The 14799-nt window shown below is 46.5% G+C and overlaps 1 protein-coding gene across 6 annotated transcripts in view; it reads right to left on the reverse strand.

The window, feature by feature from the left end:
• LOC126538383 (uncharacterized) overlaps positions 1–14799 on the reverse strand; it is a 606484-nt gene that overhangs the window by 157366 nt on the left and 434319 nt on the right. For 5 of the 6 annotated variants that reach the window (XM_072288044.1, XM_072288042.1, XM_055074756.2 and 2 more), the window contains exon 25: positions 13592–13722. In XM_072288044.1, the coding sequence (XP_072144145.1) occupies positions 13592–13722 (131 nt within the window). Of the gene's footprint in view, positions 1–8852; positions 8946–13591; positions 13723–14799 lie in introns of those variants that run through there. The other variant, XM_072288045.1, reaches the window with a different exon arrangement.

Genomic DNA, 14799 nt, shown 5'->3' on the forward strand with positions numbered 1-14799 from the left:
CATTTACGAATTCCCTGAGTTTTCCAGGTTTTCCCTGAGTGCCTTTGGAAAATTACCGGAGTGACACAGAGCTTTGTTTTACATCAAGACAGGCTGACACCATGTTGCCCAATGCTAAAAAACAACTTAATCTAGTTTGTAAAGCAAGGAGTACCATTTATTTTATTTAAAAAGAAATCACAAGGGAGGGGTAAGCAAAATGCACAGCGAATAAAATATCTTTGAAAAAACGGTAAAACTCACTGCCAATCGAGCCAAAGATTCTCAAATATGAATAAAAAGGAGATGCATACAGAATCAAATGTTTTCGAATATCAGCAATTTTTATCCACTGATAGCAAGCTCATTGGTATGAGGCCCGAACTTTGTCACAAGTGAGATTCTCTCTCAACAGCTGGTGTGTCAACCTCAACTGTCATGACATACTCTCAGCCCATGCACAACGCTTCAGTGTTGCGTTTCATTGCCTTACAGAGTTTATTTTGGTAAGGATGAGGGTGGCAAACTTTTTTTCCCGTTCATTCCTCAATGCATAGGTCCTTTCTGTTCTCGTCCTGCTTCCACCGCGTGTTTGCCCCACAGACCATTTGAAGCATGCTCTTCGTCAGTCAACGTCCGATTTTTTGAACTCCCTAGGGGCCGCAAAAACGTCTGTAAAATCGGGCAGTTCGAAAAAAATAGATGCATTTCTTTTACTGCTACCAAGGGCTCCATTCGCCACAGGCACATCCGAAAAGGCCTGCCAGTACACTTATTAGGCATATCGGTGCTCGTACTGTGACACGAGATGGCGGGTAGACGCATGTATAATTAAGGAATACATACTATGTACTGTGACAATTGCCCTTCCCACGCATATGCTTCACCGCATAACATTGCTGCATTGAGGCGAGGCTAACTTTCGGGACCCGGCATTATGCAACGCGCCATGCTTTCCGAGCTTCGAAGCCAGTCGCGAGGACCACAAAGGCAGAATCAGTGCCATTGCTCACAGCGGCGAATTCTTTCAATGAAAAACACGGCGCCTAACGGCAAGAAGCTTAATAGCGAACGTGGAAACAGCTAGGCCTAACGTTTACTACGGTGGTAATAAGAACGGTGGCAGTGGTGGCTTTGATTAATGCCATTTCAGACCAGCGGTCCCGGCACAAAGTCTGGAAAATCGGACAGCGAAGGGCTCTTGCATCCGAAATTTCAGACGTTCTTATACACTGACTCTACAAGGTACGTGGTGGTGCTGCTATGCCATCTGATTTATCAGGCATCCGGAAAGTCGGCCAATGACTGTGCACTGGCAACTCCGACAGCGACACGGCGTCAAAAGACAATTTGTTACGATCCCTCTCTGTTACGCGAGCCAGCATTACTGCGACTTTCATTCCCTTTGAATAAAATTACAGCTAATTTTCCCTGATAGAAGCACAAATTCCCTGAGTTTTCCCTGAGTATTTCCAGACTATTCAAAATCCTTGAGAATTCCCGGTTGATAGACACCCTGGATAAGCAGCAAGCTCTGAGGAGTGAACTCCGTCTCATAAGCTTGCCGAATGTAACAATACCTCTCGTTCACTTGGGCTCAGCACAAATTGCAAGCAGTGGAGCGCATGGCTTCTGCACAACTCCCTCACCAAACCCTGGCTTCACAATAATTGATGCGAGCGCTCACTGACCCTCCCTATGCTGGAGCCATGCAGCATGCAAGAAAAGATTTTCTAAGCTGCTGCTGGCATCTTCTCTCGACGTCACCATGACGGAGTGACACTGCCATGAGATGGTGATGCAGGTCATAGCTTCTCTATATATATGAGTGCGCCCCACTATTTAAGCAATTACAGTTGCTATGGTTGCTAATTCGACATGTTGCAGAACATGCTAAAGGTGACTGTAAGGTCTTCCTTGCTGATGAAATGCTTATGCAAGTATTTCCCTTAAGTGGCCTGAATTAAGGGGGACATGTTGATTAGAGCTATCCTTACCTGTTTTGAACCAAATTTGCCAAAGTTGGCATGCTTGTTTAGTTTCTTCTCCCGATTCTAAATATGCTATCTTTTCCTGTAGGTTCATTATTTCATTACATAATTAGGAAGACAATGTATTTTCTTCTTACTGCAACAGACAAATAACTGCCACACAAAAATATACAAATGACATGTGGATCACTTTTATGATTGGGTTAATGTTTCTTACTTTATGGTACATTAGACTCTAATGTTTTCACCATGGCCATGCATTGGTCACACAAAAAACAAATTAAAAAAAAATTTAGAACAAGAAAACTGAAAACTGCGTCCTATGTTGTGTGCTCTAAACATGTAGCTTCATAATGCAAAATGAATTATTATTCTATCTATGATAGCTATTGATATATCACAGTAAATGTCTTGCTGGGTGTGCAAAATTATTATTTAGAGAAGATCGAGAAAAACAAATGTCACTGCTATTGAAATAAATGTTCACAATTTTTTTTTCATCAGTATTAAAGGGACACTAAAGTGATAAATGATTTCTTCTGCATAAGTAAACTACCATTCTACAACACCAAAAACACCACTCTTACAGCGATAAGACGTTTGGTAAGCCAGAAAAAGCGCAAGAACGAAATACGGGTGGAGACGCCTACTTATGTTCTCGCACCTGGGGGCTGTGACGTCTTAGATTTTGATGGCATCTTCTAGGGCCTACTAATTATATATAGCGGTACAGATTGACTACATTGTGTTCCAAAGGAACCAAATATTAAACAGGCCAAGTTTCGGGAACCTTTATTCAGCCAACGCAGCCCAAATGCGAAAACATACTTTGGAATCCCTGACGTCACGCTGACGTACCGGCGCTGGGGTTTCGGCGCGAAATTCAAATACTGATACTTGGACCTTCATTTTCTCATCTAATAATCAAACTATTTTTTTGAAATGACTGCCGGCAGGGTTCTTAAACAATGCTTCATTAGTCTAAACTGATTGTTTCACTTCAGTGTCCCTTTAATGAAACTATGCCGTCTTCTTGGCATTTTTGGGCTGATTTCAAATATGTAATTAGTTTTGCTGTAGGTCAATAAGTTACTAAAATAACTAACATTTCACTTCGATTGCTTAAGGGGAGGACATGGCTTACTGAGATAACTTTGTTATTTCTGGATCCAATCTGATAAAACTGCATATGCTCATTCAATGCTTTGTGTTTATTTTAAATATCCAATCATATTTTGCATATACAAAGTAGCTGCCGAGATTATCAATAATTACTTTCTATTGTTCCTTGTCGATGCGATATCACCGCAGACCGCGCACGAGATCAATAACTTTAACCACAAAAAATGTTGTTTATTGTCATTTACCAATTACCGGTGCTCCACATTTCGTGCACAGCAACAGTGTTCACAAGAAACGGGGTGCACGTCTGGCTTATGCACGGCAAACTCTATGCCGACTCGGCATCGCTGCAGATTACACACGAGATGACTATGTCTATGATGAGACCTCAGTCACATTCACCTTTGCCCACTGCCGCACCGCAACTTGCGCTTTACACAAGACAGCAGAGCATTTATATAATCCAGGCTTACGATAACGAAGCGCGTCTCCATCGCATCCGAGCCAGCCATGGCTGTATCAGCGAGAGCGAGAAAATCTGATTTTCGCATGGTAGCTGGCGTGGAAGCAAAGTATTGCAGTTTTTCTTGAGCATTCTTCACTTTCTCCAAATTATTGGGCTGCAGTAGTTGTGCTGGAATGCTGCATGAACACCAGCCGCTGCCAAAATCGCTTTCATCTGCTAAGCCTATTCCGCTGTCATGGGGGGAGGCTTCGGCAGCGCTCGGCACGGGTAGCAAAATATTGCTGGCATTTTCCAAAGCTACTGCATACTTTCTAAAGTTTAAAACCCCTCTTTTCTTTTTCTGTTTGCCAAATTTATGGCTTGCAGCAAACTGAATTTGACATCATTTCATGCCGAGTTCCGCACGCCCGAACAGGTCGATGGCGAAAATCCACCAATGGCATGGCCTGCTTACGGCCACTTGTCTCAGTCGACGAATAGAATTGTGCATCCGGACAACTCTATCGCCCACTTTTTCTTGATAGCCATTTAGTACAGAGTAGCAGTGGTGCGAAAACTGAACAAGAAGAATGGCTCTTTCAAAGATGGCTGCGATCAGAAACTTAAAACGGCAACTGCACATCACGAAAAAAGGCCCTTTTTTTTGCGCATTTATCAGTAAAAATACAGCTCGCTGACGTGATATAAGATGCCATTATGACCAAAATGTTGGTCCATGATAGGTGAAAATTTCTGAGCTAATGCATCAGACACTGTAAAATCCAAAAACAATCTTTTCAAAAAAGTGATTTTTCTGCGACTTTGCGGTTCCTAAGACCTGTGGAAGTGGTGTGAACAGTGCTTCACAGTCTGAAAACTATGGCAAAGAAGGTACAGAGTTTGCTTTTCTCTGTGCCTGGCTGGGCTGTGCCCACGTATTTCTGGGCCATCAAAGGAAAACACACTGGTGGGAAGAAACATGCGAGGCCGCACAACATGTGCGCTGCTGACGTCATGTGCGAAATTCCGCTCACAGGTGGACAGGTCGTTGTATCAATGATCGAGCATGGGAACAAGAGCGATCTGTTAAGAATAATGCTTTCTTGAATTTACCGGTGCATAGTTGGTCCTGTTCCTGTGAGCCAATTATTATTTGGCATTTGAATTCTGGGCAAGAGTGGAAATATGCTTGCAAAAGAGTTCATATAAGTGGGCCATATTGGGCTTGGCAGCACCAAACCAGGCAGGATGCTGAGCAACCCTTTCTGCTTTGCAGCCGTCTTTCTTAGAGGGCAGCTTTCACCGATTGGCTCCCTTTCAACAAATGAGACAAGAAAGGAGCGCGCCCTAGAACCCAAAAGCGCGACACGTGCCAATGTGTGCATCGATGACGTGGTACCCTTCCGCTATGCCACAATGTCTGCATCGTACCGGACTTGAATGACATCATGTCAGGTGGATGCTTGTGGGGATACGCTTCTCTCACACATTCCCTGATGTTGTTTTCCCTGCATGGCTCCTGTAATTCGGCTTTGCCGCGTGACTTTATGGTGGCGTTGCGATTGCAGAGCAGTAAAAGAGGTGGCGTATGTGTTGTGATGCTAACGCCACCTAACTGCACGGTTAGTCAGGCATGACAGGGCTGTTCCTCTTTGGCTCTGGGTGGGAAAGCAGTGCAGACGTTCCACGTATGCGCCAATCCATGCTCCTGCGAGACCGCCTTGCGAAGCCTAGGATCGGAATGGACGAACCCGATCGTTCAAACACGCCACCGTTCGCATGACCATACATGCGAATGACCAGGTGACGGCGTCCAGCACGGGGCGAACATATCCAGTCACGATGAGTCGGACTTCCTAGATTTGTCTCCATCAGCATGTTCTGTGGATAGCAATTTGGCTGGCAGGCATTAGTCTATGAAAGGTGCAATAAATGACCTTGTGACTGTTTGAACTACTGTGTTGTCGTTCCTTTGTGCTAAGAGTATGATTGAAATCCCAAAAGCGATTTCAAATCGGAGTGACCCATTAGCCTCAGTCTTTAAAAAAGTAGAGGACTTGGAAAACACAATTAGCAAGAATAATCTAATAACATTGACACGTGGACTTGTTTATCTTTTTCGGATGAGTGCTTTTCACCGTCTAACAAATGTTATTGCTCAGCGTTGGGCGCACCTGCATGTACAGAAGTTTCTGGAATGTTATTGATAGTTCTATCTGCTGTCTGTTGTCATTGAACGTTGTGTAATCTGATTGCATGTATGCGCGACACGAATGGTGTAGAACTTTCTGGAAGACATGCGGGCACTAGCGATTACTCTGGAACATTCAACCGCTTATGTATAAAAGCTGATGCGCTTGACCGGCAGATCAGATTTCGACGATCGCCGACTGTGTTCACTGTTATCGTTGTGGTTTAAGGGGGGATGTGGCTTTGAAAATCAACTTCCTTATTTCTTCATGGATTTAGATGAAAATTGGCACAAATGTTTAGAATGTCTCCCTGACGCTTCCATAAAAGTTTCAGAGCAATATCTTGAGAACATTTTATTGAATTTTATTAAGCAGAATTTTTCTCCCTTGAACTTTCTGAAGAGCCTGAGGAACATTAAAAAACGTCATAGAAGGCTTGTTAAGTATTGACTGCATAGCTAAATGCGTGCTGAACGTTGTGACATTGTTGCTTTCTTTCTTTCATAACACAAACTTTTTGGAGCGACATATCTTATATTACCTTCACATAAAGCACACTTTTGGGGTAGACGAATAGCCACATCGTAAACTTGCAAAGGGTCAAGATAAGAAAGCGAGAATGTCACAACCTGCACTGTAGCCCAAGGAACGTGACAAAAAAAAAAAAAAAAAAGAACGATGTCAAGATATGTTAAACGGTAACAGAGAAATCAGCTCCAGAAACTGAGCCTAAAGGCAAAAAAAAAAAAAAAAAAATCTGTTTTGAGAAAACGACATTCGAACTTTCACCTTCTCTTCAGTTCTCTAAAAAGGCACCAAATTTGTAGTATTTGGGGTGTTTTGTGATGTAGGACTTCTTGTATATGTGGCCCCTCCCTTTTTTTGTATGGCATTCTTTGCTGCTTCTCTACAAAGAGCATGGTGCCTGGTTTTCAAACCAAGTGAGGTGCAGAACTCTGTGTGGGCATGAATATAGTTCCATTGTTGTACCTGCAGGTTGCCTGATTGATTGCAGTCTCCAGTACAATCAGTGAGGCATATTTTTCTTTTGGTAGAATTGACCAGGTTAATGAATGAAGGCTCTGAGTGTCAGCAGCCCTCCAAGTCATCTTCACCTGACAATAGCCGTGGAACTTAGGATCAGAGAGCAAGTGATAGATATGCAGCTGCTAGGTGGTTTCCAGAATTGTACTTTTGTATGATGCCTTGATCACTTCTGCAGCCAGGTGTCTGTGCCAGTCCAAGGGGCCTACTGAGCAGAGCCCATGATGAGGTTCTCTTTATGAAGGGGTGGTACGATAGATATTGTTACGAGCTATCGTGAAAATATGAGTAAACGCACAATATGCTTGGTTGTGGGTCCGAAGTGCCGACGCGCGAAATGCCTAGCCGCAGATACAAGGAGTCGATGCTTGATATGCTTAGTAGCGCAGTTCGAGGTGCCGACGCACGAAATATCTAGCTGCGCAGTCCGAGGTGCCGACGCGCGATATGCCTAGTCTCGAGCTCGAGGAGTTGACACTCGATGCACTTATTCGTGCAGTCTGAGGTGCCGACACGCGAAATGCCTAGATGTGGACTCAAGGTGCCGACACTCTATGCACTTATTTGCGCAGTCTAATGTGCTAACATACGAAATGTCTAAACGGGGGTCTCGAGGAGTCGATACTCGATGTGCGTAGCCGCGCAGTCCGAGGTACTGACACACAAAATGCCTATAGTCACGTGCTCGAGGAGTCGACACTCGCTGCACTTATTCACGCAGTCCGAGGAGGCGACGCGGGAAATGCTTAGTTGCGAGCTCGAGGAGTCGACATTCGATGCGCTTATTCGTGCAGTCCGAGGCGCTGACATGCGAAATGCCTAGTCACGGGCTCGAGGAGCTGATACTTGATGCGCTTATTGATGCAGTCGGAGGCGCTGATGCACAAAATGCTTTAGGCGAGAGTCCGAGATGTCTGCGTGTGATGTGCTTCATTGCTGAGTCGGAGACTCCTATGAGCGAAATGCCTAGCCGTGGTACGAGGATTGGGTGCATGATGTGCTTGGTCACGAATTCCAAAACACTGAGTGCTGAAAGGCGTAGCCTCATGTCCGAGCATTCCGCATGCGAATCTTGGTCTTGAAGTCTGCGTTGCCGATGCTCGGAATGCTTAGCCGCGGGTGCACAGATGTAGGAATTGGCCATGCTACTGCGATGTCCGCGTAGCGCCCGTTTTGACATGTCGAGATTACAGCAAGTCGAGACTTCCAGGCTTGTGAGGTGTAAAGAGCCGAGCAGACGACCAGAGCGCCGGACCAATGGCAAACCGCGCTGAAGTCACGGGGCAGGCGCGGCCAATCACAGGCTCCCCAGCACGACCTTCAATCATTTGCTTTTTGTGTGCTTGTTTTTTATGAAAGAGATAGCTGAAGCGACAACTTTCAAGACAGAGAAATGCACTTTCCAACGAGATTAAGATGGCGGCACTCGGTTACGCCGTTCTAGAGATATTGTGACTTGAAATATGCTGTTCTTTCTTGATTTCCGTTAAATTTTTTGCCACCTTGGCTGATAAAACAAATTTTTTAGAGCACTTCTACGTGGTTTACAGTGATGATATTTGGGAATCAGATAGAAATATGATTTTCAATAGACCAATTTCTAGGCCATTTTTCGTGATGCGAAAGCTGCGTCCCCCCTTAAGTGTAACCTGTTTCTTTGGGCACAGGTTTGCCCAGTAAAAGTTAGTTTTGTCATTCACAGTATTGCTACTGTGTTCTTTATCGTCACTACTACATGACATCTGGTAGAGGTGGTTTGCATTCATGCACCGGATGCCCCCACAAAGCCGTGACCCAAGCCCGAACGTGAAAGACAACACCAATGTTGCCAAGAACCAGCGAGGTAGCCGCAGGCTACAAGGACTGGCCCGGGAGTACTAACTTTTGCCTGAGAGATTGTCGCCAAGTCAACCACAATGGCAGCCCCTGCGTCCCCCATCATGCTGCAACAGCCCAGGGAGCCACCGACCTTCCGTGGACCGTCATTTGAAGACTAAAATAACTGCTGGAAACATATGAAAGCATCGCTGCAATCAACAGCTGGAACTCCAAAAACAAACTCCAGCATGTTTACTTTGCCTTAGAAGACGCCGCCAGGACGTGGGTTGAGAACCGAGAATCAACCCTGACTACATGGCCGATGTTCACGAGTGTCCGATGTTCACGAGTGTCCTGCACAAAGAGAGAGCCCAAGCTCTACAGGAAACCTGCATGCGGCTGCCAAAAGAGAACATCACTATTTTTACAGAGGAGATGACTCGCCTCTTCTGACATACCGACCCAGACATATCAGAAGAGAAAAAAGTTTGCTTCCTGATGTGCGGTTTGAAGCAACAGTTTTTCGCCAGATTGATACGAAACTCGCCTAAGACTGTTGGCAAATTTATTTCCGAGGCCACAATTATTAAGAAGATGCTCTATATGCAAACAAGGCAATATTATCGCCAACCTCTGACTGCAAACTACACCAACGTTCAAGCAGTCGGCAGCGAGGATCTGCAAGAGACTATCAGGGCGATCTTTCGCGAGGAACTGCAGAAGCTCTTTCCAAGGTCACAGCCTCAAGTGGCCTCAATTTCTGACATCATCAAAGAAGAGGTTCAGTGATTTCTTGGAGTTCCTGAGGTGCAACCACAATCACCGCAGCCCCAGCCGAAAGAGATGACCTATGCCGCCGTCGCTCGCCGTCAAGGTCCCCCTCCACGACTGCGCCAGGGCCCTGTAACGCCGCAATTGTGTTGTCCACTGCCGCCGCCGCCAGCATGCCCACCCATCGCCCAGCGCAGCTACACGAGGAAGACGGACATTTGGCGCGTGCCTGACTACCACCCGCTCTACTACCACAGCGGAGAAGCCGGCCATGTGTACTGCCCATGCCCATATCGCAACTTGAGACTGAAAAGGTTCGCCATCAACATGCCACGTCCACAGCTTTGGGAGCGCCTATGTGACATTGCCGACTATCTCGCCGCCACTCAGTGGAATTCTCGACGACCATACCATTTGCCCTCACCAGGCTGCTACCTGTCACCGCAACGCCAACCATACATTGGCCCAGCCCAGGGCCCGTCTGTGAGCCTATATCCGAAAAACTAGAAGCAGCAAATGAGGGAGGTGCGGTTGCGGTTCGTCGAACTGATGAACAACCGCCGCCGCCGAAGACGCCGAAAATCCTGTCTCGATGACATATCAACGAGACGCTGCCATCCTGACGAAGTCTGGAAGCAAAGAATACGCTGGCGAAAGACGACCTCACAACACCACATACCAGCCACAGGTCAATGCGATGCCGCTGCGATCCTGCACCATGACCTAACTGCAACGCAAGACAAAGAACCCCCGACCTTGACGTGCTTCTCGACGATGACAAAGTCGCCGTGTTAGTGGACACAGGAGCCGATTACTCTGTCATGAGTAGACCCATCGTTGCCAAGTTGAAGAAAGCTAAGACTGAATGGGAAGACCCTCAAATTCAGACCACTGGAGGACACATAATGTTGACTGGAATCTGCATGGCAACAATTACTGTTCATGACCGAACTTACGCTGCCACCTTCGTTATCCTCTAACAGTGTTCATGAGACGTCATTCTCTGCATGGACTTCCTGAACCAACATGGCATAATCATCGACCTGAAGTCGAGGTTGATAACGCTATCCGAAGAGGAAACCACGCTACCGGAGAGCTCTCGTAGTCACCACGCCTTGAGCGTGCTCGAAGATTAAGGGAGCATGCCGCCTCGCTCCAGCACTGTTATTTCTATCGGCAACGAAACACCCACTGACGTAAAAGGCGTCATCGAGGGTGACCAACATCTACTACTCGACCATGAAATTTGTGTCGCAAGAGGGATCACTCGACTGCACGGAGGAAAAACGAAAGTGTTGCTGACAAACTTCAGCCAGGAGTTAAAGCACATCAACTAGTGCATGACAATTGCATACATCAAGGGAATTCTGGAAACCATAAATGCATTTGTCCTCTTGTACGCATCTACCCTAACGACTGCAGTTCCTGAACCAGACTTTGACATAAATCCAAGTCTCCCCATGATTAAGCAGCAACAGCTCAGAAGTCTGCTTTGATGATACAAAGACTGCTTTTTGACGTCATCAAGGATTCGGCAAACACCAGTCGCAAAGCATTGCATAATAACTGAAGAGTGTGCCCGACCACTCCGCCAGAGCCCTTACTGAGTTTCGATGCGAGAATGTGACGCTATTAGGCAACAAGTCGACGAGATGCTGCGAGACATCATCCAGCCGTCGAAAAGCCCGTGGGCATCTGCTGTAGTCTTGGTAAAGAAAAGGGACGGAACCCTACGTTTCTGCTTCAATTATCGTCCACTGAACAAGATCACAAAGAAGGATATATACCCCCTCCCACGGATAGACGACACATTGGATCGGCTCTGCAACACTAAATACTTCTCATCGATGGACCTCAAGTCTGGCTACTGGCAAATAGAAGTCGACGAGAGAGATCACAAAAAGACCGCCCTCATCATGCCAGACGGCCTCTACGAGTTCAAGGTCACGCCATTCGGACTATGCTCACCGCCTGCAACGTTCCAGCACATCATGGACATGGTGTTAGCAGGATTGAAGTGGCAGACCTGTCTCGTTTACTTGGATGACGTCATTTTCACCGTAAATTTCGACGGTCACCTTAGGCAGCTTTCGACAGTACTAGAGGCCATCAAGTCATCAGGGCTCACTCTCAAGCCGGAAAAGTGCCGCTTCACTTATGATGAGCTTCTGTTTCTGGGCCACGTCATCAGCAAATCTGGAGTCTGCCCCGACCCGCACAAGACAGCTGTCATCGCAAAGTTCCAGCAGCCCATCGACAAGAAGGCAGTGCATAGGTTCCTTGGCATGTGTGCCTACTACAAGCACTTTGTCAAGGACTTTTCACGCATCTCTGAGCCGCTGAAACATCTAACTAAATATGATGTTGAGCTCAAGTGGGAAATGCCGCAGGCGGATGCATTTCAACAACTCAAACGACCCATGTAGTTGCCGCTGGTACTTGCGCACTTCGATGAGGATGACGATACAGAAAGCCATACAGGCGCCATTAGCCTAGGCCTCGGTGCTGTCCTAGTCCAGAGGAAAGACGGAATTGAACGGGGGATAGCTTACACTAGCCAGCCACTGTTAACCGCGGAAGGCAATTATTTTACAACCGAAGAGGAATGCCTCTTTATCATTTAGGCTACTGCGAAATTCCACCCTTATGTTTACAGCAGGCCATTCAAAGTCGTCAGCGACCATCATGTGTTGCATTGGCTAACAAATTTAAAGGACCCTCCAGGACGCTTGTAGCTATGGAGCCTCAGACCGCAAGAATATGACATCACTGCAACCTACAAATCTGGACAAAAACACTGATGCTGATTGCCTATCACGCACTCCCATGGACCCGCCGCCGCAAGATCACGAGGATGACAACGCCTTCCTTGGAATAATAAGTGCGCAACACTTAGCAGAACCTACAACGAGCAGACCCGGAGCTAAAAAGTCTCGTCGAGTATTTGGAAGTGAACACCGACAATGTCCCTAGGGCATTTAAGCGAGCATTGTCTTCGTTCTCGCTTCGAAAAAACCTACTCATAAAGAAGAACTTCTCACCACTCTGTGCCAACTACCTTCTTGTTGCTCACTTAGCGCTGCATCCGAAAGTACGGCAGGCCCTACAAGACATTCTGACCACTGGACATCTCGGAATCTCCCAGACGCTATAGAGGATACAGGAAAAGTATTACTGGCCGCACCTGACCGCCGACGTCGCCAGTTACGTCGAGACATGCCAAGACTGTCAGCGACACAAGACACCGCCGACAAGGCCAGCAGGATTACTACAGCTGAACGAACCTCCTTGCTGAACATTTAAGCAGACCCAGATGGATTTGTTGGGACCTTTTCGGACGTCAAAATCCGAAAATAAATGGTTAGTAGTAGCGACGGGCTACCTCACCCGCTTCACTGATACGAAAGCTCTGCCGAAAGATAGTGCAGCCGAAGTGGCGAAGTTCTTAGTCAAGAACATCCTGCTGCGACATGGCGCCCCAGAAATCCCCATTACCGACAGAGAAACGGCATTTACAGCAGAGCTCACCCAAGTCATTCTGGAATACAGACAGACAAACCACAGGATTACAACTGCCTACCACCCGCCAATGAATGGTCTTACGGAGCGCCTGAACAAGACCCTCGCCGACATGCTGGCAATGTGTCTCGACATCGAACACAAGACCTGGGATGGCGTGCTGCCGTAAGGAACCTATGCTTACAACACAGTGGTGCAAGAAACAATGCAGATCACGCCGTTCCAGCTGGTTTGTGCTGCCGTGCGTCACCGACGAAGAGAATTTTGACGTCGCCACTTATCTCCAGCGCGCCGAAGAAGCCCGACAGCTTGCCCGCCTGCGGATCAAGAACTAGCAGAGGACCGACGGCCGACACTACAATCTTCGTCGGATGCTACGTCGGATAGAATAGACAGAACTATCAATAATATTTTAGAAGTTTCCAATACATGCAGGCGCATCCTGCGCCAAGCGATAATGTTTAACCTTTGTTAGCCGGTGAAAAAGCGGTCACCAGAGAAAGGTAAACAAGTATACGTGTCAATATATTGTGAGGTTATGGATAACCTTTCTAAGCAAATAGTAATTACTCATTAGTGTACATTAATCTTGAAGGGGATAGTTTGAATAGTTTTTGGACAGGCGTAAAACTTTGCCATGACAGCGAGAAGTTGACACAGATAAAAAAAATAGAGGCTGAAAAGTTAGAAACTGATTCATTTGAACGAACCTGTTGAGCTGCAGGGGTCCTAGGTCCCAGATCTGCAAGAGGCCCGGTTCAGACGTGGCCTCGGTCAGCGGGTGCTCTTGATCAGGGTCCGGGCAGCAAGACAGTGCCACCCACTCGTGATGGGTCGGTTGCTGCACAGCCAGACCACCACTTTTGACTCCTCTAGCCTGTCTCAATGATAAAGCTACGCTTTTTACAAGCAGGCAATATTAAAATCCATATAAAACAATATCTGCTAAAGGCACTCATTTGAAGATGTATTTACTTATTTGAAATACTATTTTCAATGTATATACCAATTTAAGCTTTCTGTAGCAAAATGTAGCAAAGTTAGTCTCAATCCCTTGATCCCCCTTTACTTCCTGTGGTTTACCACCTTTGGCCACACAAACGATATTGCAGCCCACTGTCCACGGCAATACCCGAGGCAGGCAGAAAAGTGAGCAACAAATAATGTTGTCACAGAACGGTCGCCTTTCAAATCATGCAGATCCCACACACTGTGGGAATCAGTGTAAGCAAAGCTTTATTGAGCTGGCCAGATGGCATGCATCATGGTTAGAAACGCTGAGAATGATGAATGTTTTGCAGATCATGGTTGTCAGCCATGGCAGCGTACCTTACTGAGCAAACATAGGCTTTATTCAGGGGCGACATCGCTACAGGTGATACTATTCCTTGTTTTGCAAGATTTTGTGTGACTCAGCACTCTATGCATAAAAGACGATGGCCAAATGCGTTTCTGCCATTCTGCAAAAATAGTCAAGTTGGCACAGGGCCAGAAATACTATTGACCGTATACACCAATGGATCCAGTGCCGACTCAAGCAAAACCTTGTAGAAGCATACTCAGGTAAAAGGCGTGAAAACTCGTAAACGTGATTGTTTTCTTGATAGCGACAGCTTCCATTTGGTGAGACAGCCGATGACGACCAGTGCCGTGACAATAGGCCTCTTCGATTTTCTACTTCTGGCTACCTGTGGGCTGCCAGAACCTACCAGGACGGCTTTGGTCTGGCTGCTCTCTGGAAGTTTTCTGGCTAAAAGATGACTAAAAGAGGCGATGAGCACTCACCGCCATATTTTTGAGGATTTGATAGATTGCTATGGGGCACGTGAGGACTTTACCTTGCTCAGCTAACTGGCTACACAGCCATCTTCAGATTTCCTTACTTCTTGCATTATCTTAGGTTCTAACACACCCTTCT

The sequence above is a fragment of the Dermacentor andersoni genome, chromosome 4 (assembly GCF_023375885.2).
Source record: "Dermacentor andersoni chromosome 4, qqDerAnde1_hic_scaffold, whole genome shotgun sequence".
Lineage (NCBI taxonomy): Eukaryota > Metazoa > Arthropoda > Arachnida > Ixodida > Ixodidae > Dermacentor > Dermacentor andersoni.